General features: G+C 39.9%; 1 protein-coding gene across 1 annotated transcript in view; it reads left to right on the plus strand.

Moving 5' to 3' along the window:
* The window catches only part of RHOBTB3 (Rho related BTB domain containing 3), a 59141-nt gene extending 36992 nt beyond the window's left edge, over positions 1–22149 (plus strand). The window contains exons 9-12 of the mRNA XM_070465838.1: positions 4917–5090; positions 7758–7924; positions 14467–14563; positions 19229–22149. Coding sequence (XP_070321939.1) covers positions 4917–5090; positions 7758–7924; positions 14467–14563; positions 19229–19344 — 554 coding nt within the window. The 3' untranslated portion in view covers positions 19345–22149. The remainder of the gene's footprint in view (positions 1–4916; positions 5091–7757; positions 7925–14466; positions 14564–19228) is intronic.
* The last annotated feature ends 2820 nt before the right edge of the window (positions 22150–24969 follow it).

The following is a 24969-nucleotide window of genomic DNA, read 5'->3' on the forward strand; positions in this document are numbered from 1 at the left end:
ATTTATATTTTCCTTAGTTTGGTGTTATTGTTACCCAGTGCTTCTTTAACCTTAAGTGACTAGCAGGGGATAGAGGGATGTTTTACAAATCGCCCAACAAACTTGTGTATTTTGTTTGTGTATTTCTTTAAGATTGTAGTTTTTGAATCATCTGAAACTAGCCCCCTCAACATTTAACATTACATCTAGTTTATGTTTGCAGCTCTTTTCCTTTTTAATTGAGCAAAAGGAACTACTCGTGCCGAGGGTCATGCCTGGCTTACATCAGGCGTCTGTAGTTATCACTACATTTACTTCTTAATGACACTCCGAGCTATTGCCGCTTTTTAGCTCTGTTGGAAAGTAGTGCTACCTAATTTTAATAAAGATGAGCTCTTTTAATGCCCATTATTGTTATTCGCTTGGATACTTTGTCACTTTAGTAGATTGAAAGCATAGTCTTAAAAGTGAATTGTGAAATACCTTTAATTAGGCAAGAAAGCTGGAAGGAGTTGTTTCAAATGAATTAAGTACACCTTCAGGTGGGCTGTTACTAAAAGGAAGATTTAATTTAATTTTATGGTAGAAATGTATGGCAGCTAATAGTACCTTACTTTTTAAAAATGTTCACCAGAAAGATTTGTTTTGCTTTTTACTCTGGTCACTTGCCAAGACAAACAATGAATTGGTAACTTTCCAAGGTGCCTTTGGGTAAGTGGCTATTAGTAGCTGCAGACTGAGTGTGGGCTACTGAGAATGGGACAGTCAGTGACCTTGAAATTATGTAAAATGAAATTCAGAGAAAAGAAGGCTAACAGTTGACCAAATTTCCTTATCATTTGCAGAGGAGGCACTGACACCAATTATTTTACACTATTACTTTGTAATATTACTTTAATAATATTGTATATTATTTTGCAATATTATTTTAAAAATATTTTTAAATATTAAATAATAGTGTACACTGTTATTTTAGTGTAACCTGTTGAAAAGAGTTTCGTGGGGAATATGCAATGCATGAAAATATATGTTACATTGAGAGGACAAAGAGAGCAGGGATACAGAGAGCCCTCTCACAGGCTCCTGCTTTCTTCGGCGCTCCCACCTACCTGCCGTTTGCAGGCACCTGCTCGCACCCCCACCGTGGCCGCGGCTGGACCCGCAGGAGCCCCCTGTGATGCCTGTGCGGATACCGCGTGGCAGCTGCTCTAATGCCCTTTGTAGCCTCCTCAGCTCAACACCCAAGGCCTCCAAGGAGAGGAGCAGGAATGGGTGAAAGCAGGGCCCAGCAGCACCTCTGACACCCGCTGGTGGGAAGGCCGCCTAGCTCTGAGGAGTGTGGGAGGGGGCAGCTTCCAGAGCCACGGCCGCTGCTCTGGGGGAGCAGCCTTGGCTTTGCTTCCCAGCCAGTGTGTATCCTTGGGCTGGTCCTCCATATGTCTGCCCAGAGTCTTCTCATTTGCAGAGTGAAGACCGTGAATCAGGTCGATTCTAAAAGGTCCTTTCTAGTGTTGAGCTTGATGAGACGGTAGTGACAGACCAGGTCAGGGTTTTGCTTGGAAGCATTTTTATTATTTAATAGGTTTGGCTGTGTTACTTTGCTTTTTCGGATCCTCTGTTTCCTCACCTGCAAAATGGGGATACTAGTTTCTACCTGGGAGAGGGGTGAGTGGTCATGAGGATGGAGATGATGGTGCAGTAGAAAGGTATATTTAGAGGCCTGATGGGCAAACCACACTGCGTTTTTCTGTGCTGAATCCAGGGCTGCAGCAGATCCTTTTTAAAAAATGTTCAGATATCACTGACTGGAGTTGACACAAGATAAAAAACTATGATTGAAATAGTCATCAAATGTACACTTATACAAATATGTAAATGTATACAATGTGTATATAAGTTTGTATCTTTATCCATTAAATAAAACTAGTAGTGGTAAACTTTTGGATCTGATATAGATATGTCTTTTTTTGACATTTGAATCTATGCCTTATGCAAAATAAGCTACATTCTGTCTTGTTTTCTTAGTACATATTCTGAACCTCTCTTGAGCTAGACAGGTTTCCTGTTTTCAGAATAAAACAAAAGAATGATTCTAAAAATTTCATTTTCAAAACTTGGCAAGTAGTGTGAAGAACATATGAAAAATGTAGTATTTTAGTATGTAATGAAAACAAGGATCCTTGATAATCTGTGCAAAGTTACTGGAAACTGGACTTTCAAATATTGTTTCACTCTTAAAACTCTTTTCTTTAAAAAAAAAAAACAGTAACAATTTAATACTACAAAGGAAAGTTACTTTAGGTCTTGATGTTTTCAAAAGACATATTCATCTGTTAACTAGAAAACTGATGTCTTTTTCCCCTGTGACTCTTCAGCTCTATCCTCTTGCTGTTGTGTAAATAATCACTGCGTTGTTTTCACTTAGCATATTTTATACTTTGCTTATATATATGTGTGTGTGTATATATATATACACATATACAGTGCTTAAAAATGTGGCTGGACTGAGGTATTGTGTTACAGTCTCATAGTAGAACAATTTATAACACCAGGACAGTAGTTTGAAAGGGTGAGAAACAGAAATGGGTATTTTCTTGATTGGAGGTGTAATGGTTTTTCAAACTCAATTCCAAGCTTGAAGTAAGCCTTAAAAATGCTTGAAGGCACTGAATGTTCTGTTCTTGGTTTTGTAATTCCATTGTAATCACAGTATCAACAGGAAATTTCTGTTCAAGTTTCAAGGTTACCCATCAAGTTTCTTTCCCATCTACTACTATCTACTAGGTATTTTTTTTTCCAATCTTAAATTCCTCTGCTTAACCCAAATTGTAGTTTGTTTAAGCCATACTCCTATTTTTTTTTTTCATGGTTCCTTATTTAAGGTTTTAGAATCTTCAAGTTGAAAGTCAAATCGCATTGCTTGTTTGAATTCTTTGTTAATTGCTGTGTACAAATATATCCAGCACACTTTCGTTGTGGAAACTGGTCACCCTCCACCGATGGACACTGTAACATTGAGGGCAGGTGACCGAAAGGCAGAGAGGGGGTCAGGAAGGGAGGCTGCCTGCTGGTAGGTGTGAGGACCTGGCAGGAGAACTCCTGAGACTTCTCCCTGCGCTCACAGGAGGTGGGTCTGTGCGGGTGACAATGTCAGGCAGTGAGTGCAGAACTGAGGCTGTCGTACGTTGCGCGTGGATCCTGAAGGGGTTATTGGCTTCAGAGAAAGTCACTAGGCTTATGTGGAACTTTTTTCCTCTTTTTTTTCTGAGTCAGAAGATGTTGTGCTTGGGTATTAAAGAGCACGAAGAACCCAGTAATTGTAAATATTTTGGAGAAGAATATATGCCCGTGAGAAGTATGAGATTTGGGGGCTGCCGGATGCAGACTTGTGGGCAGGGCCGAGTGGTCTGGCTCATAGAGTTACTTTCTGGAAGGGGAGAGGTTTGGTGTCTCCACACAGATGTAAAGAACAGATTTTTGGACTCTGTGGGAGAAGGCAAGGGTGGAATGATTTGAGAGAATACCATTGAAACGTGTATATTGTCATATGTGAAATAGATCACCAGTCCAAGTTCGATGCATGAGACAGGGTACTCAAAGCCAGTGCTCTGGGACAACCCAGAGGGATGGGATGGGGAGGGAGGTGGGAGGGGGGTTCGGGATGGGGGACACATGTACACCCATGGCTGATTCATGTCAATGCATGGCAAAAACCACCACAATACTGTAAAGTAACCAGCCTCCAGTTAAAATAAATAAATTAATTTAAGCAAACAACAAAAAATTAATAAAAGTTTGGCATCTCCAAAGCGAGGTGGCTCCATGTTTCTCATCTTTGTACGTTCAATGCCAAACGTGGTGGCTGTCCCGTGGCAGATGCTTGCTGGTGATCTGTTAATCTGATCTAGACTGAGCTGAAGGCTGGCTGTAGAAGGTGGGAATGGCGAGCCCCAGGCTACCTGAGTCCCATCTGCCACAGCTGTGGTCCCTTGGTGTGGTAGTTGGCAGGCTTAGCAAGTTCCACTGGAGAGTCTGATCAGTTTCATGTGCTTCAGTGAGGGATATAGGCTGAAAAATGAAAGTGAAGTTGCTCAGTTGTGTCCGACTCTTTGTGACCCCATGGACTGTAGCCTCCATCCATGGGATTTTCTAGCAAGAGTACCGGAGTGGGTTGCCAGATCTTCCTCCCTCGAACCCAGGTCTCCCGCCTTGCAGGCAGACGCTTTACCGTCTGAGCCACCAGGGAAGATATAGGCTGAGGGGCCTTTAAAATTTAAAGCAGCCCTGGCCCTCCCACAAGCAGGTATTATTCATCTGGAAAGGGGAGGTTCCCTGTGGAGGTACTGTGACAGGGAGGAAGCAGGGGCCTAGGTCATCCATCGTCCTCTGAATTTTCCATGAAGTCTGAAATGTTGCCTTTGGCCCCACAAGAATTTCCCTTGCCATTCTTGCTGTGATCTATGAACAGCTGAGGCTAAGCATGAATTATTTTCCTGTTTCTGACACACGGAAGCCTGGCCAAGACTATACTGTGAGTAATGGCTGTGTTTCCTTGGGAGGGCACATGGGCAGGGGTGGGTAGTGGTATTTCAAGCCAATTGTAGAGGAATGGATGTTTCCTTATAAAAACATGTAGCAAAATATTTCATTTCAGTGTTTCTAGCTTCAGGAAATAAAAACTAAGTAACAAATAATTGCCTGACTTGCAAATTGTTGGTTTCAAAGTCAACTTTTCAACTCTCTGAATTTTTCAATTTATTTAAAAAACTAAAACTCGCTGAATTTTAATGCTGGTTATCACCCCCAGATCTGGTTTCTGAATGTCAGCTTGGCTGTGCCTAGCTAGCGCAGTACCATTCTGATTAGGAGGAAAATTGCTAGAAGAGTAACTCGGCAGGCTTATCTCCTTGGCCTTGTCTCCCTGTTGGACCTCACAGGTACCACGGTGCCGGCCCACAGGGCCATCCTGGTGGCCCGGTGTGAAGTGATGGCAGCCATGTTTAACGGGAATTACATGGAAGCGAAGAGTGTTCTGATTCCAGTTTATGGTGTTTCCAAAGAGACTTTCTTGTCATTCTTGGAATATCTGTACACAGACTCCTGTTGCCCAGGTGAGCCATTGTACATGTTAGATGATGATGATGTTCATTCACCAAGTCATGTCCAACTCTTTGCGACTTCGTGGACTGTAGCACGCCAGGCTCCTCTGTCCTCCACTATCTCCCAGCCTTTGCTCAGATTCATGTCCACTGAGTCAGTGATACTATCTAACCAACTCATCCTCTACCGCCCTTTTCTCCTTTTGCCTTCAGTCTTTCCCAGCATCAGTGTTGAGCTTCCCTCGTGGCCCAGTGGTAAATAGTCTTCCTGACAATTCAGGAGACGTGGGTTCCATCCCTGGGTTGGGAAGATTGCCTGGAGAAAGAAATTGGCAACCCACTCTAGTATTCTTGCCTGGAGAATCCCATGGACAGAGGAGCTGGGGGCAGGCGCGGGTGGGAGGAGGCAGTGGGCTACACTCCATGGGGTTGCAAAAGAGTTGGACGCAAGAACTAAACAACAAAAACATGTTAAATAGAATCTCATAATTCTTTCTTTCCTGATAATCCATTTTGAGACATTGCTTTCTATGAAACCTCTTTTCATTTAAGGTTGGTGGGAGCTGACATCGTGGAATGTGCCAAGTAGGTGGAGGTGATGTTGGGACAACAGAGAGTTTTTATAGTCTGTTCAAGTGGAAGAGTGCTGATTGGGTGCCTCTTGTGGGCCCTCAGGCCCAGGGATAAGTTCCCGTGTCTCTGCAGCACCAGCAGCGCGCTGATCACTGCAAGCCTCCTGAAGTGGAGGTGTCTCATAGTACTCAGGCCACTCCACTGCCGCAGGTCAGGGCGGAGAACTCCCTAGAACACTGTCCTTTCATGAGGAAAATAGGGTTGGGCGGCCGCTTTTTATGGCTCTGACTTCCAATTGAGGCACTTTTAAGAAATTTCAATATTCTGAGATTCCTGTGGTTATCACTCTAGCCCAGAGGATGGCCTTTTTCCAACTTTTAATACTAAAAAGTCTGACTTTTTTCTGACTTCTAGAACCATACTCTCTCCTAATGCTGACTTATCCACAAACTTTTTTTCAGTGGTTTAGAATACCCAGTGTACTGTAGGATTTATTTCCCTCTTCACCTACTGGTGACTGAGAACTGTCTGTGGCAGCTGCAGAGTGGACCAGATCTTGCAGGTTCCCTGGACCTGGAGACACTTTGGAGAAACTGCAGAATCCTTGCCACAGCCCCGGAGCCTTGGGATGCAGGCATAGGAGCCCCTTTTAACTAGTTTTTATCCTTTGACCACCAGGTGGCTCCCACTGCAGATTCAACCAGAATAAGCCCCGGCGTGTAGTCCAGGAGCCTGAGACCTTGGTTACAAGGACCGGGCCAGGCACCCTTGCCAATATAAAAAGAAGATACACCTTTCAGACCACACCTCTCTTCAGGCTTACTGCTTTAATTTTACGTTCAGAAATGTTTTATTATTGAAATGTCCTAAGTTTTAAATAAGTCATGAGCCCTCTAGTGAAAAGTTTTAGAAATTTCAGGACAGAAAATTCTTTTTTTATTTGAATCAGTTCTGGTCTTGCAGCTGTCTATAGAATGTTTTAGAGCCAGTTACAGTTATTACTATTAGTGTTAGAGACTAGCTTATCATTGCTGTTTAGTAAAAAGGAAAGCATTGATTCTCATCAGAATGTCTGTTACTGGGTATTTTATTATTTTGGTATTGGAAAAATTGTATATTAAATATTTGACTGGATTTGGACTAATAAGAAAATTTGTTTTCTCAGTCACCCTCTCACTAGAGTAATTGAAGCTTTGGATTTTAAATTTTATCTTGCTAATAAAAAAAATGTTCAGAAAAGCAGCAATAACTGAGACAAAATACTTTAAAAATGGTAAAAGGTGAAATGTGGGGGACAAATGAGTCAAAATGAATAAACAGAAAGTTAACCTGGATACTGGAATATTTGCACTGGGAAACTGCAGAAAGAAAAATAATTATTTATTTTGATAAATATTTATCATACATACTATTCTTGGTTCCTTGCTACATTTAAAGAAGGACAAGAAAGAATTACATGAAAAATATCATTCGACTTATAGAGAAGCGTTTTTTAAAAAAAAAACAACTAATAAAAAAACCTGGGTGACTGCCAGGGGTTTAGGCCAGGGGGAAATTTTAGTGCTTAATGGGTACGGAGTATCAGTTGAGGAAGAAAGAAGTTTTGGAGAAGGGAGTGGCGGTGGTTACTCACCAGTGTGAATATACTTCATGCCACTAAACTTTGTACTTAAAATTTAACGTTCTGTTTACACTTAAAACTTTTTGTTATGTTTATTTTACCACAATAAAAACCAAACAAACCTGGGGACTTAAGCCAGAAGAAAGATTGCAAGGATTTAGTATAGCTAACAGACAGAGTTACCCCGTAGCCCTGGAGTTGATTATTAAGGGCAGCGGTAGAATCTCTTTCTCTGGAGAATTAAAATCAACAACAACAACAACAGAGTCACTTCTGGGTGTGAAGGCTTGAAAGAATTTCCTTTAAAATGGAGTCATCCTTTGGATTGCTGACTCGCCCTTCAAGGCTTTTTCTAGGCATCCTCTCCGACACTGGATGCTACTGTCAGCACTTTCTCGCTTTTGCTGCTGTTCTGTTCTGACCCTTTCTGGGTCAGAAAGGAGGCGGTGTCACTGCCCACTCTCTCTCTCCCTCCCTGGCCTCAGCCGGCATTTTCCAGGCCATGTGCCTCCTGATCTGCGCGGAGATGTACCAGGTGTCCAGACTGCAGCACATATGTGAGCTCTTCATCATCACCCAGCTGCAGAGCATGCCGAGCCGGGAGCTGGCGTCCATGAACCTCGACATAGTCGACCTGCTCAAAAAAGCCAAGGTAATTGGCCCCTACGTTTCTGGTTGGTTGATTTTTCAGAAAAAAAAAAAAAATTACAAAAATTATATTACTTCAAACACTTTTTTTGTTTGTTTCTCAAGAGTTGCATTACCCTTAAGAACTAATGAAAATTAATGAAAAAAAAAATTTGGAGAAGGAAATGGCAACCCACTCCAGTACTCTTGCCTGGAAAATCCCACGGATGGAGGAGCCTGGTAGGCTGCAGTCCATGGGGTCACAAAGAGTCGGGCACAACTGAGCGACTTCACTTTCACCTTTTCACTAATGAAAATTAGTTTGGAAATTTGGCTGCATGAGGTAAATGTGCCCTGACAACACATCTGCAGATAATTTTGGAGCATAGTGTTTTGTGAGCGATCATTTTCTAAGGAGATAGTGACCAATATGGAATTTTCCCGACTGAATGGTGGTCCTTGTTAGCGTCAGTCGTGTGTGATGTTGTATTGTTCCATATAGGCAGTAGAGAAAACAGAACTTACCTTGAATTTCCCTCAAATGATCCCATCTTAGGATTCCTGAGAGAAAAATGGAGTCGTCTAGATTGCTGACTCACTCCTTCAAGGCTTTTTTAGGCATTCTCTTTGACACTGAGTGATTCATATATACTGATAAGAGTCGTCCATACTGATAAGAGATGGTTAGGCTGAACTCATTTGTTTGTTCGTTCATTCATTCATTCTTTTATACATCCGTTCACTTCATGAGCATGTTTTAAAGTTCTGGTTGTTTGTCGGAGGTGTTGATGAACTTCATCAGTTCCTTCAAACATCTTTTGTTGAAATGTCTCAATGTATGAGGAGTTACTCTAATATTCCATTGCCTGCCCTAAGACAGCCATCAGGGCACAGTGATTGATTCTGAACTTACATCAAGCTGAACCTTCTAAGTCTTTTTTTTTTCCACAAGAATCTATTTGATCCATCATTACAGATGATCAGGACTCTGTGAAATGTTATCTGGCCTACAGCATATTGGTTGTCCCTATCAACTTTGACATCCAGAATTAGGAAAATATGACAAGTTTGTCTTCATCCAAGTTGCTAAGATAGAGCCACGTAAGGGCGCAAAGGACTGACTCTGTGACAGCTAAAAGCTTACCTCCATGCTGTGTGTTAGTCGCTCAGTTGTGTCCAGCTGTTTGCGACCCCATGGACCACAGCCCGCCAAGTTCCTCTGTCTGTGGATTTCTCCAGGCAAGGACACTGGAGTGGGTTGCCATTCCTTCTCCAACCTCCATGCTGAGATGAGTTTATTAATCCCTGTGTCCATTTCTGGGAATGGAAGGGAAATTCATTTAAAGCGTCTAGGTCTTCTCTTATTATCTCCATAGCTATTTTTCATTTCTCTCATAATCAAGTCCTCAGATCAGATGTATTTAATATTAGAGAAAAAAACAAATTTTAAAAAAGAGAGTAACCTTTATCTCTCTTTGAAATTAATAATTTATAATTACATTTATAATTAATAATATAATAATAATAATATAATAATAATTATAAATTAATAATTTATAATTACATTGAGCTTGGGATTAATAGCTATTCTCTAGATTTAGATTAAAAATTCTTTTTTATTCTTTCTAGCATTTTCACATTCATTTTTGATGTATCATTTTCATACATTCTAACAAGTCTTTCATACTTTTAAAAAAATGTAGACAAGCTTTGTTTTCCTTATCTTGTAGTATCCTTCTTACATAGTTCATGCATAAGAGAACTTTCTGCTTGGTTGCATTGATTTCTTTAAGTGCCCCCTCTCACACACACACACACACACACATACACACGGTTCCTCATGAGAATCATTTATGATGTATTGTCAGAAATTCTTCCTGACCTGTTTTCCCTGAATGTGCAGTTTCTGACTATGTGAGTGGTATACTTATTTTTCCCCTTGAATTTTTAAAGTCTAAGACACCAACTCTTCTTGAATTTTACTGTTTCTGAAGACTTTTCTGTTTGCTCGCATTAAGCCTGCATTTGCTGTTTTTCCTTTAGTCTGTTCCTGGCAGTTCCTAATTTGCCAATATGAATCTCAGAAACAAGATCAGTTTTCTTCCCAGTTCTCTTTGAAGTTCATAGGTTGACATTCAACTTTGCCAGCCCATTCATTTGTCGGTCAGACTTTGACTGACCTTTCCCTCGTTGCTTCTTTGACTTCTGTCTTTTGGCACAATTAGACTTCTAGTGGCTCTCTGAATAATCGAAATTTCCAATCCCTTTATCATCTCCGCTGGTTTTGTATTGTATATCAGGAAAGCGTCATTCACATTTAAAAAAAATTTTTAATAGAGAAAGGGGTCACAAAGAGTTTTAGGCAGGAAATGATAACTTATTTTTTAAAACATTTTTATCTTGGCTGCATCGGGTCTCAGTTGCAGCTTGTGGGGTCTAGTTCTCTGACCAGGGATTGAATCTGGGCCCCATGTATTGGGAACATGGAGGCTTAGCCACTGGACAACCAGGGAAGTCCCACATCATTCACAGTTTTGGTACCGATAAGAAGTTTTGGTATTCTCTCACTTCTGCTGGAACTTCCCTCTAACCTCTCTCAGCTCTTTACCATGATTCTACCTTTAGATTCATATATTTCCATCAATTTGGAATCTTAACATGCAACAGAGGCTTTTCTCCCCCGCCTTAATCAGATCAGTTCCTTTGGATCAAGGTAGAAATGCTGTATTCCTCCTCCCCTTTAAACCTTCTCTTGGCTGACTTTGGTGATTCCTATGAAGTCCTGTTTACTCTCACATAGAAGTGTTAAGTTTAATTCTTACTTATGATCTGTGCATTGATATTTGACTTCTTCAAGCCACAAGTTTTGTTTCTGACAATTTCCTTGTATATTTGGGGGGGGTGGATACTTTCTCCATCATTACTATTCTTCACAGGGCTGTTAAATGCTATAGCATTTGCTTTATGGTATTTTTTTAAATGTATTTTAAAATTCCATTATTTATTTCAGTTTAAACTGTCCTCTTGAGTCAGCACATATTCTTCCCAAAATGTAGTTTTTCCGGTGGGATGCATTTCATTTCTCGCCAAGAGCCCATAACTATAAAATCTTAAATCTTATTCAAACATAAAATTCTGCCCTTGAACCATGTTTTTTATAGCCAGCTATTCATTTCTGTGATCCCCCTCTCTCTTGAAGTCACAGCCTATAGGCAGTGTTCTAATCAGCAAAAACATAAAGTGAAAAAAGATTGTTAAAATGTGATATAGTATTAGATGAACTATAAAGTCTCTTATAATTCAAAAATTCCAATTTTGTATAATTAAAATCAGGGCTTCCCTGGTGGCTCCGCAGTAAAGATTCCACCTGTCAATGCAGGAGACACGGATTCAATATCTGGGTCAGGAAGATCTCCTGGAGGAAAAAATGGCAACCCGTTCCAGTATTCTTGCCCAGAAAATCCCATGGGTAGAGGAGCCTAGCAGGCTATAGTCCATGGGGTCTCAAAGAGTTGGACTCAACTTAGCAACTGAACAAAATAATTAAAATCAGAGGGACATTTGAATTTACATGTTAAAATATTCCCACATTATGACTTAAAAAGAGCGATACTTGAGTTTCTTCCTTAAGATTTGAGATTACAGATCTGTTTTCAGTGTAGTATTATTTATTGCTTACATGGGCTTCCCTGATGGCTAAAATGGTAAGGAGTCTGCCTGCAATGCAGGAGACCCAGGTTTAATCTCTGAATTGGAAAGATCTCCTAGAAAAGAGAAACTCCCTTCAGTTCAGTTCAGTCTCTCAGTCATGTCCAAGTCTTTGCGACCCCATGAACCGCAGCATGCCAGGCCTCCCTGTCCGTCACCAACTGCTTGAGTCTACCCAAACCCATGTCAGGACACTCAAAAATAGTATAGCAACAGAAATACTGGAATGGGTAGCCATTCTCTTCTCCTTAAGAAAGTTATGGCTTCCCTGACAGCTCAGTTGGTAAAGAATTCAGCTGCAATTCAGGATACCCCGGGTTGATTCCTGGCTTGGGAAGATCCGCTGGAGAAGGGATAGGCTACCCACTGCAGTATTCTTGGGCTTCCCTTGTGCCTCAGCTGGTAAAGAATCTGCCTGCAACGTGGGAGACCTGGGCTCGATCCCTGGGTTGGGAAGATCCCCTGGAGAAGGGAAAGGCTACCCACTCCAGTATTCTGGCCTGGAGAATTCCATGGACTACAGTCCATAGGGTCGCAAAGAGTCAGACACAACAGCAAATTTCACTTAAGAGAGCTATTAATATATTTTGCCTAAGTCAGTCAGTTCAGTTGCTCAAGTCATGTCCGACTCTTTGTGACCCTATGGACTGCAGTACGCAAGGCCTCCCTGTCCATCACCAACTCCTGGAGTTTACTCAAACTCATGCCCATTGAATCAGTGATGCCACCTAACCATCTCATCCTCTTTTGTCCCCTTCTCCACCTGCCTTCAATCTTTGCCAGCATCAGGGTCTTTTTGAATGAGTCAGTTCTTTGTATCAGGTGACCAAAGTATTGGAGTTTCAGTTTCAGCATCAGTCCTTCCAATGAACATTCAGGACTGATTTCCTTTAGGATGGACTGGCTGGATCTCCTTGCAAACTGAAGGAGTTTCTAGCCTAAAGGTAGAAACAATCTAAATGTTTATCAACAGGTAAATGAATTAAGCAGATGTGATACATGCAGTGAAATATTACTCAGCCTTAAAAAGGAGTGAAGTTTGTATATATTGTGATGTGCGTGCGTATGCTCAATTGCTCAGTCATGTCTGACTCTCTGCGATCTCGTGGACGGTAGCCCACCAGGCTCCTTTGTCAATGGAATTTTCCAGGCAAGAATACTACAGTGGGTTGCCATTTCCTCCTCTAGGGGATCTTCCTTTCAAACCTGGGTCTCTTGCATCTCCTATACTGACAGGCCAGTAGTGTCACCTGAGAAACCCGTGTGTGTGTGTGTGTGTGTGTGTGTGTGTGTGTGCGCATGTGAATTGGAGTATAGTTACTTTGCAGTGTTGTGATAGTTTCTGCTATACGACAGTGTGAATCAGTTATATGTGTATATATCTCTCTTTCCCTCTTGAGCCTCCGTCCCACCCATACCCCATCCCACCTAGGTCATCACAGAGCACCGAGCTGAGCTTCCCGTGGTACATAGCAGCTTCCCACCAGCTATCTATTTTACACATGGTAGCGCGTCTGTGTGAGTCCTAATCTCCCAATTCATCTCGACCTCCTCTTCCCCCACGTTTCCATGTCTGTTCTCTACATCTGCGTTTTTATTCCTGCCGTGCAAATAGCTTCATCAGTACCATTTTTCTAGATTCCATATATATGCATTAATGTATGATATTTGATTTTTTCCCTAACTTACTTCACTCTGTATGACAGACTAGACTCATCCATATCACTGCCAATGACCCAGTTTTGTTCCTTAAAAAGTAATGAAGTTTTAATGCATGCTGCAGCGTGGATGAATCTCGGGGACCTTATGCTAAGTAGAATAAATCAGTCAGAAAAAAGACAAACAGTACATAATTTTGTATAACCTATATGAGCTACCTGGAATAGCCAAACTCATAAAAAATAGAATAGTGATTACCAGAGACTAGGGGTAGGAGAAAGGGAGAGTTATTGTTTAATGAGTACAGAGTTTCCATTTGGGATGAGAAAAAATTTCTGCAAATAGATAGTGGTGATGGTTGAATAGTGATGTGAATATATGTAATGCCAACAAATTGAACATTTAAAGGTGGTTAAAATGGTAAGTTTCACGTGATGTATATTTTACCACAGTAATACTGAAAGAACTAGACTCGTGTTCCAAAGTTGCCTGTCAGCAAGTTACTGTAATCTGAATTGCATGGTTGGATGGATTAGTCATGGGTTGGAGGTGTCAAGGTGATGATGTCATGGCCAAGTTTCTGAGTTTCCCTTTTATCAGCTGTTGGAACTCAGGATGATAAATGTGCTGGAAATCCTGCGAAGTGCAACATACATGCCAGTTATAAGTAGCTGCTCATCCATAACCTCACAGAAACACTCACATGTTGAAACCCATACCCTTAGATCAGTGACATCTCCTCCTCAGAATATTCTTTGGTTTTCTCTGCAGGTGAATTTGTTGAGATATGGCCAAGTGTATACCTTTGTTAACCCTAATCATCTCTCTGCTACACAGATATTAGTTCGTGAAGGCCATGACCTTAGATGAAAAGCTTAAATGAAAATCCTCAAGAATCTCTAGTAGACTTTGTTACCCACAGATTTAGTCATGTATCTGCTTAAAAGCCGTTAAGCTCTTGTGGCCACTGTAACTGTTTCTTCATTTGATTTGGTTTCTTCCTTGATGTGATTTTATTATGATTTGTTAATAAGGCTCCCTTTTCCTGCCTGCTGTCAGGTGGGCTGAAGGCTGCATCATGTACAGACACATTAAACATGAAATTGGGCCCTCCGTGAGTTCTCCTCCATTGCCTCGATCGTATCATCATTTTGATGGTCATTATGTACAGTATTGTTTCACTTTGCATTTTTCTTGCAGTTTCACCACTCTGATTGCCTCTCAACCTGGCTGCTTCATTTCATCGCCACTAACTACCTCATCTTCAGTCAAAAGCCTGAATTTCAGGATCTTTCAGGTAGATCGCTAATTAATGTTTTTGAGGAAAAATGATACTCTGTTTTCTTAGATTTGAGACATAATTTGTAGGAATAGTAGTTTTTAAAAAATAAGTCAGTGTGAGACATTCCTTTTAAGTATGCAGTGTGGTAATTGAGGATACTTACAGTAACCTGTGTTTCATAAGAAGCTAGACCTGTGTTGCATAAGACATTTTCTAATGCTGGTTTCATAGCTCCCATCCATTTTTAAGTGAGTTTTTTTTTTTGTGAATTCGATAAAGTGGCCTCCCATGGTATTTGGTTGTGATAAATGAGATTTGGTTTTAACCATCTAAGTCAGAAGCAACATTTAAATAGTTCAGTTTTTTAAGTTCTCTTCTTATAAAGAAAAGTTTATCCCGACTTGTACTGGTTATCTCCTATCTTTGTATTCGTCCACCATATTATTTGGCAATAACAATTTTTTACTGATCAAAGAGCGTTGCAAAATTTACTGAGCAGAGAGTATACTTAATGTGATCTTTTCAGGTAAATTATAGAGATGAAAAACAATCAAAGGGTGAGCTTCTGAGTGCTGCATAAGATCAAAGAAAATGAAAACAGAAGAGTCATCAAGGTAGTCAGTTTAGATAGAGTGGTTTGCTCAAGTTATTGCCTAAAAAAGAGTCAAAGAGCAATCAAGTTATTGATAAAAGGGATAAGGTAAAGATCTCCCAGTCAAGTAGATTCAAAGGCTAAGCAGAGAAACCTCCCTGGCGATGGCCAAAGGTCTTGGGAGGTGGGCAGGAGTGGGGTGGGCGGCAGAGAGGAGGGAGGGAGGGGGAGGGGCCAGAGCTTGTTGTTGAACTCCTGCCAGCGACCTTCATCCAGAGTACTTCCCTTTTACCTGCGGAGATCTTAGAATTCTATGTAAAAATTGGCTTGTAAGAGAATCTGATGCTAGAGGAGGTGGACCTCTCTTGTTTTCATTCGCCTATTCATTGCATAGTTAGGGAAACCAAGAAACACAATCAGTTTTGGGCAGATGGATTTAGCCAGTCAGCACACACTGGGTGCCTGTTGGGAGCCTCTTTCCACAGAATGTGCAGGAACCAGAATTCATTCTTAAACATAAGGCATACATCCCCTTACTGTTAGTAGGGGGCATTCTTACACAGTTATTCTTTAATCAGGCAATTAAAAATGAAATAAATGGACATTTTGATTTTAGGGCCACCTTCATTATGCCTCCTTAAGTCACCTTCATTCATGAAAGACAAGATAATTTTCCGATTACTATTCTGTGTAGATGTGTGATATGCGTGTGCTTCCTAGGTGGCGCTAGCAGTAAAGAACATGCCTGCCAAAGCAGGAGACTTAATAAGAGATGTGGGTTCAATCCCTGGGTCGGGAAGATCCCCTGGAGGAGGGCATGGCAACCCACTCCAGTATTCTTGCCTGGAGAACCCCATGGACAGGGGAGCCTGGTGGGCTACAGTCCATAGGTCACAAAGAGTTGGACACGGCTGACTGACTGAGAATGCATGCATAGGATACCCATGGAGTACTGTTGCAACCTAGGGAGAAAGATGTTCTCTGAATCCTTTGAGTTACTCATTTTTATTTCATTTTATTACTTATACAGTTGTCTATTAAGCATGTTATGACCACCTGGCGTAGTGAGAAGCAGGACTCCAGGGTGTAATTTGAGAAGGCAGGGTAAGAAAATGAGACTATGTCAGTGACTGTCTCATGTTCCTTCGGTGGAAATTAAAATAGTATCCTGAGTGCTCTGATTCAATGGTGCGTGTTCACATCCAGGACCTGTTGTGATATGTCCTCTTGGGCAGAGAAAAAAAAAAGTCCCTGTGTATAAGGGAGAAGTTGATGGCCTATATCAGCAGTCACAAATTGACAAGTCTGTGGGTTGAATATAACTTGCCCAAGGATCTTATTTCAACCACATGGTATTATAAATTCTTTTAGTGTCAACATTTAAACATTGTAACGTGTCACATTTTTAAGAATTGAAATTTCTGGCTTCTTTTGAAAACTTGGAAGATCTGGTGCTTCTGGGCCCATCTTCCGAGCTGGCAACACCCTGAAACGGAGCATTACCGCACATGTGCCTGACGCAGTGCCACAGTCTCCTCTCTTCCCAGATGCCTGACTCTCGGCCTACTTCATGTGGGCCCTTGAAATTGAAAGGCTTCATGTCACAGTCCCTTTACAGCTTATTTAAAGAATGGCTCATTTTCAGCCTCAAAAATTATCAGATTATTTTTGGAATTATAAGAAATGTTTTCCCTTAACTGGGAATTTTTCTTCATTAGAGGTGTTTAGAAATTGAAAAGTGAGACTGGAAAAGACCTTGTGTTAATGCTGCCGCCGATACATCATAACTCAGTGAAAGAGCTCATTAAATACTAGGTGTATTTTACATACCAGATTCATATGAAAGCAAACAGCAATGCACAGGAATATGTTACTCTTGGCACTTATGGATTCGTTATTCTGTTTAATTTATCTCAGTATTATGTTTTATATTGTAACAGGTTTTTTGGTCTTGTTTTGATTTTTGCTGGCTACCAGAGCTCATCTGCAATAAATTTTTTCTCTCTTTTCTTTAATGTTAACCGAGGGAGCAGTCTCAAGTGTACAATTGACTTCCCTGAGCAGCTAGGCCCCGCAGCCTGGATCAGGACCTTGCTAATCCAAATTATAATAGATGGGATCAAACAGTAGATGGAGAAGTGGAAACTGGCATAGCAGAAGGAAACCTAAATGCCTACAGAAGGGAATACTAATGAGAAACAAGCTGGTCCAGCCAGCAGAATGCTGTAAAGCCTTAAAAATTTGTGGGACCTGGTATTTCAGAAAGCAGAATGAGATTTGAGGCTGAAAGCCGCAGAGCTAGTTGAATGCTTCTGCTGCACTCTGTCCTGCCCAGGCAGGGAGCTGCTCCCTTGCCATCACAAGAATTGGGGGTGTATTCCTGGAAAAGTTAAACCAAAAAAGCTAGAGAATCATAAACTCAGAGTGTAGCTGAGGTTGGGGCAAGGAGCTGGACTGAAAACATAGGGATTGTGTGAAAGTGCACACATTATGCAGTAAGCCTCCAGCCTTCTTCCCATCTCCAGCTTCTAGAGTTTTGGCAACCAGGTATTTGACTCCCACCTTGACTCTTCACCGGGCAGCAAGTTCTGCCCATGCCCCAAAGATTTCCAAACAGCTTTCTAGCATTTTACTTTTAAATATGTAGAGATTAACTGAGGATCAACTGGTATTTGAGGCACTGTCCAATGGGAAAGATGAATACCAAAACAAAATGAAGAAAAATGGAAGAGAAGGAATTTATAGGAACAAAGAGTAGAAGGAAATCTTAAAAAAAAAACACCTGTAATTAATATCTGCAAAGAATAAGAGATACATGTTTGTAAAAATAGAATGTTATAAAAGAGAAACAGCATTCATAGAGACCGAGTGTAGAATAATGGTTGCTGGGATGTGGGGGAGGGGGGACAAGGCGATGATGTTTGATGGGTGTAGAGTTTTAGTTTTGCAGGATGAAAAGAATTCTGGAGATTGGTTGACAACCATGTGAATGTACATAACACGACTGAACTATACACTTTAAAATCGTTAAGATGGTAAATTTTATATTACATGTATTTTAGCATAAAACAATAAAAGAATAAGAAGTTGCTCTTGAAAATTAGGATAGCAAAAAAAAAAACTGTAACAGAACAACCAAACAACTAAATAAATAAACGAGTAGAAAGATCACGGTAAGGAAATCTCCTAGAAAGTAGGACAAAAAGAGGAAAAAAAGGTTTAAAAAAAAAAGTTGGAGGCTCAGTGCAGGAGTGCAGTCTCTGAGTGATAGAAGTTAATACAGGAAGAAAGAAAAAAACACTGAGGAGGAAATTATCACAGACATAATAGAAGAAGTTACCCGAGTACTGAAGGACTGAATCAGCATATTAAAAGGCTCTGCCAAGTGCTCAGCTTAGTGAATGAACAAGGTCCATCATTGGATATGCAGGAACACCAATTTATAAATAGGAAAATGTAAATATCTGTAGAATAAAAAAACTCCCGCAGATGACTTATCAGTGACTGTGAATCTGAATGGTAGTAGGAAGCAACGGGGTACTGTCTTCAACATACTGAGACCAGATGACCTGTTCAGTGTAAGATGCCTCATCACAAACAAGGTCTCAAAAATACTTCTTATGCTTGCCCCCCTTTCAGGAAGCTAATAAAAGTTGTGCTTCACCAAAACTAGAGAAAACAGAGTGAAAAGACTTTGAAGTCTAGGAGCAGAGGGAAAAAGAATGGGAGGACTTTAGAGTTTGGAAGGCTGAGTTAGCGACAAAGAAAACTAATTAAATGAAAACCACAAAGTCCTTTATCTCCGAGAAAAAAGAAGTCTTACTTGGGGGAAAAAAGAAAAAAGGACGTAATCAAATACTACTTGATGAAGCAGTGACATGATGTATATAGGAGTCACTTATATAGGAGTGACTTATATGTATGTAAGTCACAGGACAGCGTGAATCCTGATGAGTGATTGAGAGGAGGGGAGGAAGTATACAGCAGAGCTTGGATCTCATCTGTTACACAGGAAACCAGTACTTAATATTGAAAGTTGATCCCAAATAAAATATATTCAATTAATACTCTTTTTCTAAAACTTTTAGTGGAAGAGCGCAGTTTTGTCGAAAAGCACAGATGGCCATCGACTATGTACTTGAAGCAACTTGCGGAATACAGGAAGTATATTCACTCCCGGAAGTGTCGTTGCTTAGTAATGTAACCTGGAGTTTTTATATCCATGCATTTTTTTCTTGTTATTATGAAGAATGGGGTACTTCTGGGTTCCAGGAAAATTCTTGCGACTGAAACCAATATGGGAGTTTAAAAAGATCACCATTCAACTTAACGTGCTTATTAGATCTTGTTGGAAAAAACTATCATTATGATCTTAAAAGGGAACAAAATATACTGTAGGTTAAAATGAAGACTTCACCCTAGCACATAAAGCTGGGTACAGCTACTTTTTCCTTTAAGATTCCTTATTGGTTTAGTGATATGAATATCCCTTCCATTTAAGAAATGCTCAAATTTTTAAAAAATCATGTAGTATTAATGCAGAAATTTCATCATCTGATTAATTGCTCTATAAGGGCCACTTAAAGACCCAGTGTGACTGTTTCTATAATGAGAAATCTAGAAGACTGATCAAACTGAGATCTTGGAAATTTTCCTGGGATTTTAAACATGAAATGCCACTTCATTCCAAATCAAGTGACAGTGTTCGAACAATAATGAAAAAAAAGTCTGTTTTTTAATCCGCACAACCCAGCTGATCCACCTTGCCTCTCCTCCATGGTTCTTATTAGCCAGGAAATCTGTATAGGGCTGGCTTTGTGGCCATGTAGCCTGTGTGCTCACACAGAGCCGTCTGCTTAGAAGGGCACCATGCTTGATCCACTGCCCTGTGATCGCCGTCTTAAAATTCATGATGTTGAAGGAGGGCCCTGCATTTTCACTCTCTACTGGGCCCCCCAGATTATGCATATCTCCTTGCAGGGTATGTTATCTTGCTCAGAACGTTATCTTCTCTGAAAGCAGAAAAGAGGCACTGACATCAAGCAAAAAGAAGGAAGCTTGCTGAGGAAATAGATCGTGTGGGGTTTCTCCCACGGGGAAGTCTGTACGACCCAGGGCCTTGCTCCTCTTCCACCTCAACTGGCAAGTGAGAAATGCGTCGTGTTGGTTTCACTTTGAGACACTCAGAGTCCTGGCTCCACACAGATAAATACTTTCCTGACCACTCTGTAAGACCAGGATGTTGGTAAAAGTGACTGGCTGGTGTGACTTTAATATACATTTATGAAAATGCTCATAGGAAAAGATGCTTTCTAGAGAATTTGCAGTCAAAGACTCAAGAATTTTCTTTCTTTAAGTGTATTTACTAACATTAAGATGTCAATGGCTTGAACTGTGTGAATTCTGTCTGTGAACTGAAAGGGTATTTAATGAAGAATAACATGAATCTTGTCCTTCAGGATTTTATCTAGTAAGTTCAAAGAAGGGATATAAATCAAGACTTGTTGCATGGAAAGAAAAAGGTACTAAGAGGACAGAATTATAGTTTCTTTTGAATCACATGTCAGCAGAAACAATTATATCAGAAGCTTAGAAGCTGAGAGATGGAAAACCAGATTACTATTTATTGTTAGCATCCTTTTCATCTGTAATAAAGTATTGGAATATATTTTTATTTTAATTTCCAGTGACTTTAGAATACACATAGTTTTTGCCCACCTATTCTAAGGTTTGTTTAAACAGTTCTATGCCATAGATTAGACACAATACTATACAGTTAGTCCTTGAATGTTTGCCAACAACTGTAGAATAAAACAGTAAACATACCCTACAAATATCTTACAAGAAACCTGATTTTAATTGGATTGTGTTGATAAAGATTACTGGAATGCATTTTTAATTTTTGTATTTAATTCATTTGAATTAATCAACTCTCCCACTTGACAAGGATTAGCATTGTAAAGGATAAATACTGAAGTAGATTTTTAATAATTAATTCACATTTAAGGCCTTTTGAAATGTAATGATAGCCTTTTGCTTTTCATAAGCATATCCTTACCCCTACATTAATTACAGCATTATGTTTAAGTAACTTTTAAGCTAGGACATTGAAAAATATAAGTGCTAAAGTAAAATATTTCCTTGAAAATACTATTTAACACTTCAGTAGACTGTAGATAGTTTCTAGGTTGTTGGCCCTAAGTGGAGGTTGGCTTTGGGAGCTGCTGTTGCATTGGCATTGAGCACGTAGTTTTTATTTTGAAAGTTCTTTGCCTCCTGCGAGTGAGTCAAACACAGAGATGTCACAGCTCTCCTGTGCTAGTCAGAGCAGCAATCAAGTTAGTGTTTAAACCTAGACTCTTCAATACCTTTGGATTAACTCGATTTAAAATAACAAGAGGTTTTTAAAAACAGAAAATGTACAAGCTCTCTTGGAAAATGAGTGCTCTTTTAGAGTTTTTCTAATTGAAAGATTATTTCTAGGCGAATGTATGCTTTGTGCTGATCTCTGCTTCAATATATTTATCAGTTATTTTATTTAGAGAAGATACTGTACTGTATCAATAGAACTAAGGCCTTTTCTTTCTGGGCCAGATTTTCACCTTATATAACCCCTTATATACTTCTGACTACTCTGTGTTCACATTGTAGAGAGTAGGCCTATAATGTAGAAGGTTTCGGTAACCTACCTGAAATTCACCTTGTCTAATCCAGCACTGTGGTTTCCTGTTGGGCCAAAGCAGAAAACTGAAGAACTAGGTAATTTTGACTTTCTGGACAGCTGAACTTCTCAACTGTAATTTTAAAAACTACACTACACTGATACAGCTAATCAGACAAAGATGTCCTCGTGTATTTTATTTAATTTAAATCATCTGTTTAATTCTGTCTTGAATAATTTTGCAAAGAAGGGTATGTGTGTATTTTAATATAGCCTGACCTGAATTTATATGTTTTTAGTTTTAGTATTTAACACTTTTGTAACAAATAAACCTTTTTTTTAAAACAAGCTTCACACAGTGTTGTGTAGTTATTTTCACTTTGGATGTGAATTGCTGAAGTAAATTTGGGAATCCTGCCTTGTATTTCTCAAGCATAATTGTTTTTGAAAACCATTATGTGCAAAATATTTAGAATGTTGATATGTTAGCTGTGATGAGATAAAGAAATTTATATTACCTTTAACAACTGGTAGAATTTCTCTTAACAAGAATATCTTATTTCTTTTTAAAAAAAGGCTTTGATAATTATGTAGCATAGAAATGAGCACTTATGTGTTATTTTGGGGGCAAGACTTTTGAGAAACAGAGGCAACTCCACATAATAGCAGGTTAAGAATTTGGGTCTTTCCAGCAAAATGAAAAGGCACTCTGCTGACTGGGAGAAAATATTTGCAAGTTCTATATCTAATAAAGGGTTAGCATCCAAAATATGTGAGGAACTCATATAACTCATTAGCCAAAAAAAAACCCAGATAAGCCAATTAAAAAGTATTCAGAGGATCTGAATAGACCTTTTTTCAAAGAAGACATACAGAAAGCAAGCAGGTACATGAAGAGACGCTCAGGATCATTAATTTTCAAAGAAATGCCAATCAGAATCACAATGAGGTATCACCTCACACCTGTCAGAATGGCTATCATCAAAAAGACAGGAAATAACTGTCGGTGAGGATGTGGGGAAACACTGAGCACTGTTGGTAGAGATGTAAACTGGTACAGCTACAATGGGGAACAGTATGGAGGCTTCACAAAAACTAAAAATGAACTACCATGTGATCCAGCATTTCCACTTCTGGGTGTATATCTGAAGAAAATGAAAATGCTAACACAAAAGGATATCTGCATTCCCGTGTTCATCACAGCATTGCAATATCCAGGATATGGGAATAACCTCAGTATCCATCAGTGGGTAAATGGATAAAGAAAACGTGCCATATATATGTATATGCACATACAATGGAATATGATTTGGCCATAAAATATAAAATCTTATTATTTGTGACAACATGAACGGACCTTGAGGACATTGTGCTGAGTGAAATAAGTCAGAGAAAGACAAATGCCATATGATCTCACTTATGTATTGCTATTGTTCAGTCGCTAAGTCGTGTCCTACTCTTTGTGACCCATGAACTACGGCACACCAGGCTTCCCTGTCCTTCAGTATCCCCTAGAGTTTGCTTAAACTCATGCCCACTAAGTTGGTGATGCCATCCAGCCATGTCATCCTCTGTCGTCCCCTTCTCCTCCTGCCTTCAATCTTTCCCAGCATCAGGGTCTTTTCTAACGAGTCAGCTCTTCGCATCAGATGGCCAAAGTATTGGAGTTTCAGCTTCAACATCAGTCCTTCCAATGAATATTCAGGGTTGATTTCCTTTAGAATCGACTGATTTGATCTCCTTGCAGTCCAAGGAACTCTCAGGAGCCCTCTCCAGCACCACCATTTGAAAGCATCAATTCTTCAGTGCTCAGCCTTTTCTATTGTCCAGCTCTCATATCCATACATGACTACTGGAAAAACCATAGCTTTGACTGTCCTGACATTTGTTGGCAAAGTGATGTCTGTGCTTTTTAATATGCTAAGTTTGTCATAGCTTTTCTTCCAAGAAGCAAGTGTTTTAATGGCTGTAGTCACTGTCTGCAGGGATTTTAGAGCCCAAGAAAAGAAAATCTATCAGTGTTTCTACTTTTTCCCCATCTATTTGCCATCAAGAGATAGGACCAGATGCCATGATGTTAGTTTTTTGAATGTTGAGTTTTAAGCCAGGCTTTTCCCTCTCCCCTTTCATTTTCAGCAAGAGCTCTTTAGTTCCTCTTCACTTTCTGCCATTAGAATGGTATCATCTGCATATCTGAGGTTATTGGTATTTCTCCTGTTAGTCTCAATTCCAGCTTGTGATTCATCCAGCCTGGCATTTCACATGATGTACTCTGCATAAAATGTAAGTAAGCAGGGTGACCATATGCAGCTGATTTACTCCTTTCCCAGTTTTGAACCAGTCTGTTGTTCCATGTGTGGTTCTAACTGTTGCTTCTTGTCCTGCTTACAGGTTTCTCAGGAGACAGGTAAGGTAGTCTGGTATTCTGATCTCTTTAAGAATTTTCCATAATTTGTTGTGATCCACACAAAGGCTTTGGTGTAGTCAGTAAAGCAGAAGTAGATGTTTTATTATTTATCTAGCTTTTTCTGTGTTCCAACAGATGTTGGAAATTTGATCTCTCATTTTTTTCTGCTTTTTCTAAATCCAGCTTGTACATCTGGGAGTTCTGAGTTCACATGCTGTTGAAGTCTACCTTGAAGGGTTTTGAGTATTACCTTGCTTGCATGTGCAATGAGCGCAATTGTATATGTATATGAAATATTAAACTAAAAAGGCCTCAAAAACTGAGCTTATAGATTTAGAGGACATATTGGTAGTTGCCAGAGACAGGGGGTAAGGGAAGTGTGAAATGGGTGAGGGAAGTCAAAAGTTATAAACTTCCATTTATAAAATAGGTGGTGAGACTATAATGTACTGCATGGCGTCTATAGTTAATAGTACCATATTGTGTGTTTGAAAGTTGCTAAGAGAATAATACTAAAAGTTTTCATCACAGGGAAAAAAATTTGTAACTAAGTGGTGATGGATGTTAACTACTCATTGTGGTGATCAGTTTGCAATATATGCAAATATCAAATTATGATGTTGTATACCTAAAATGAATATAATGTTGTGTGTCAGTTACATCTCAGTTTTTAAAAATCGGAAGTTTCCAGGGTTGAGGAGCACAGGTAGGAGGAGGCGAGAGACCAGGCAGCCGTAACATGAGATGGAACGTGCACTGTA

Source organism: Odocoileus virginianus, chromosome 3 (genome assembly GCF_023699985.2).
Source record: "Odocoileus virginianus isolate 20LAN1187 ecotype Illinois chromosome 3, Ovbor_1.2, whole genome shotgun sequence".
NCBI lineage: Eukaryota > Metazoa > Chordata > Mammalia > Artiodactyla > Cervidae > Odocoileus > Odocoileus virginianus.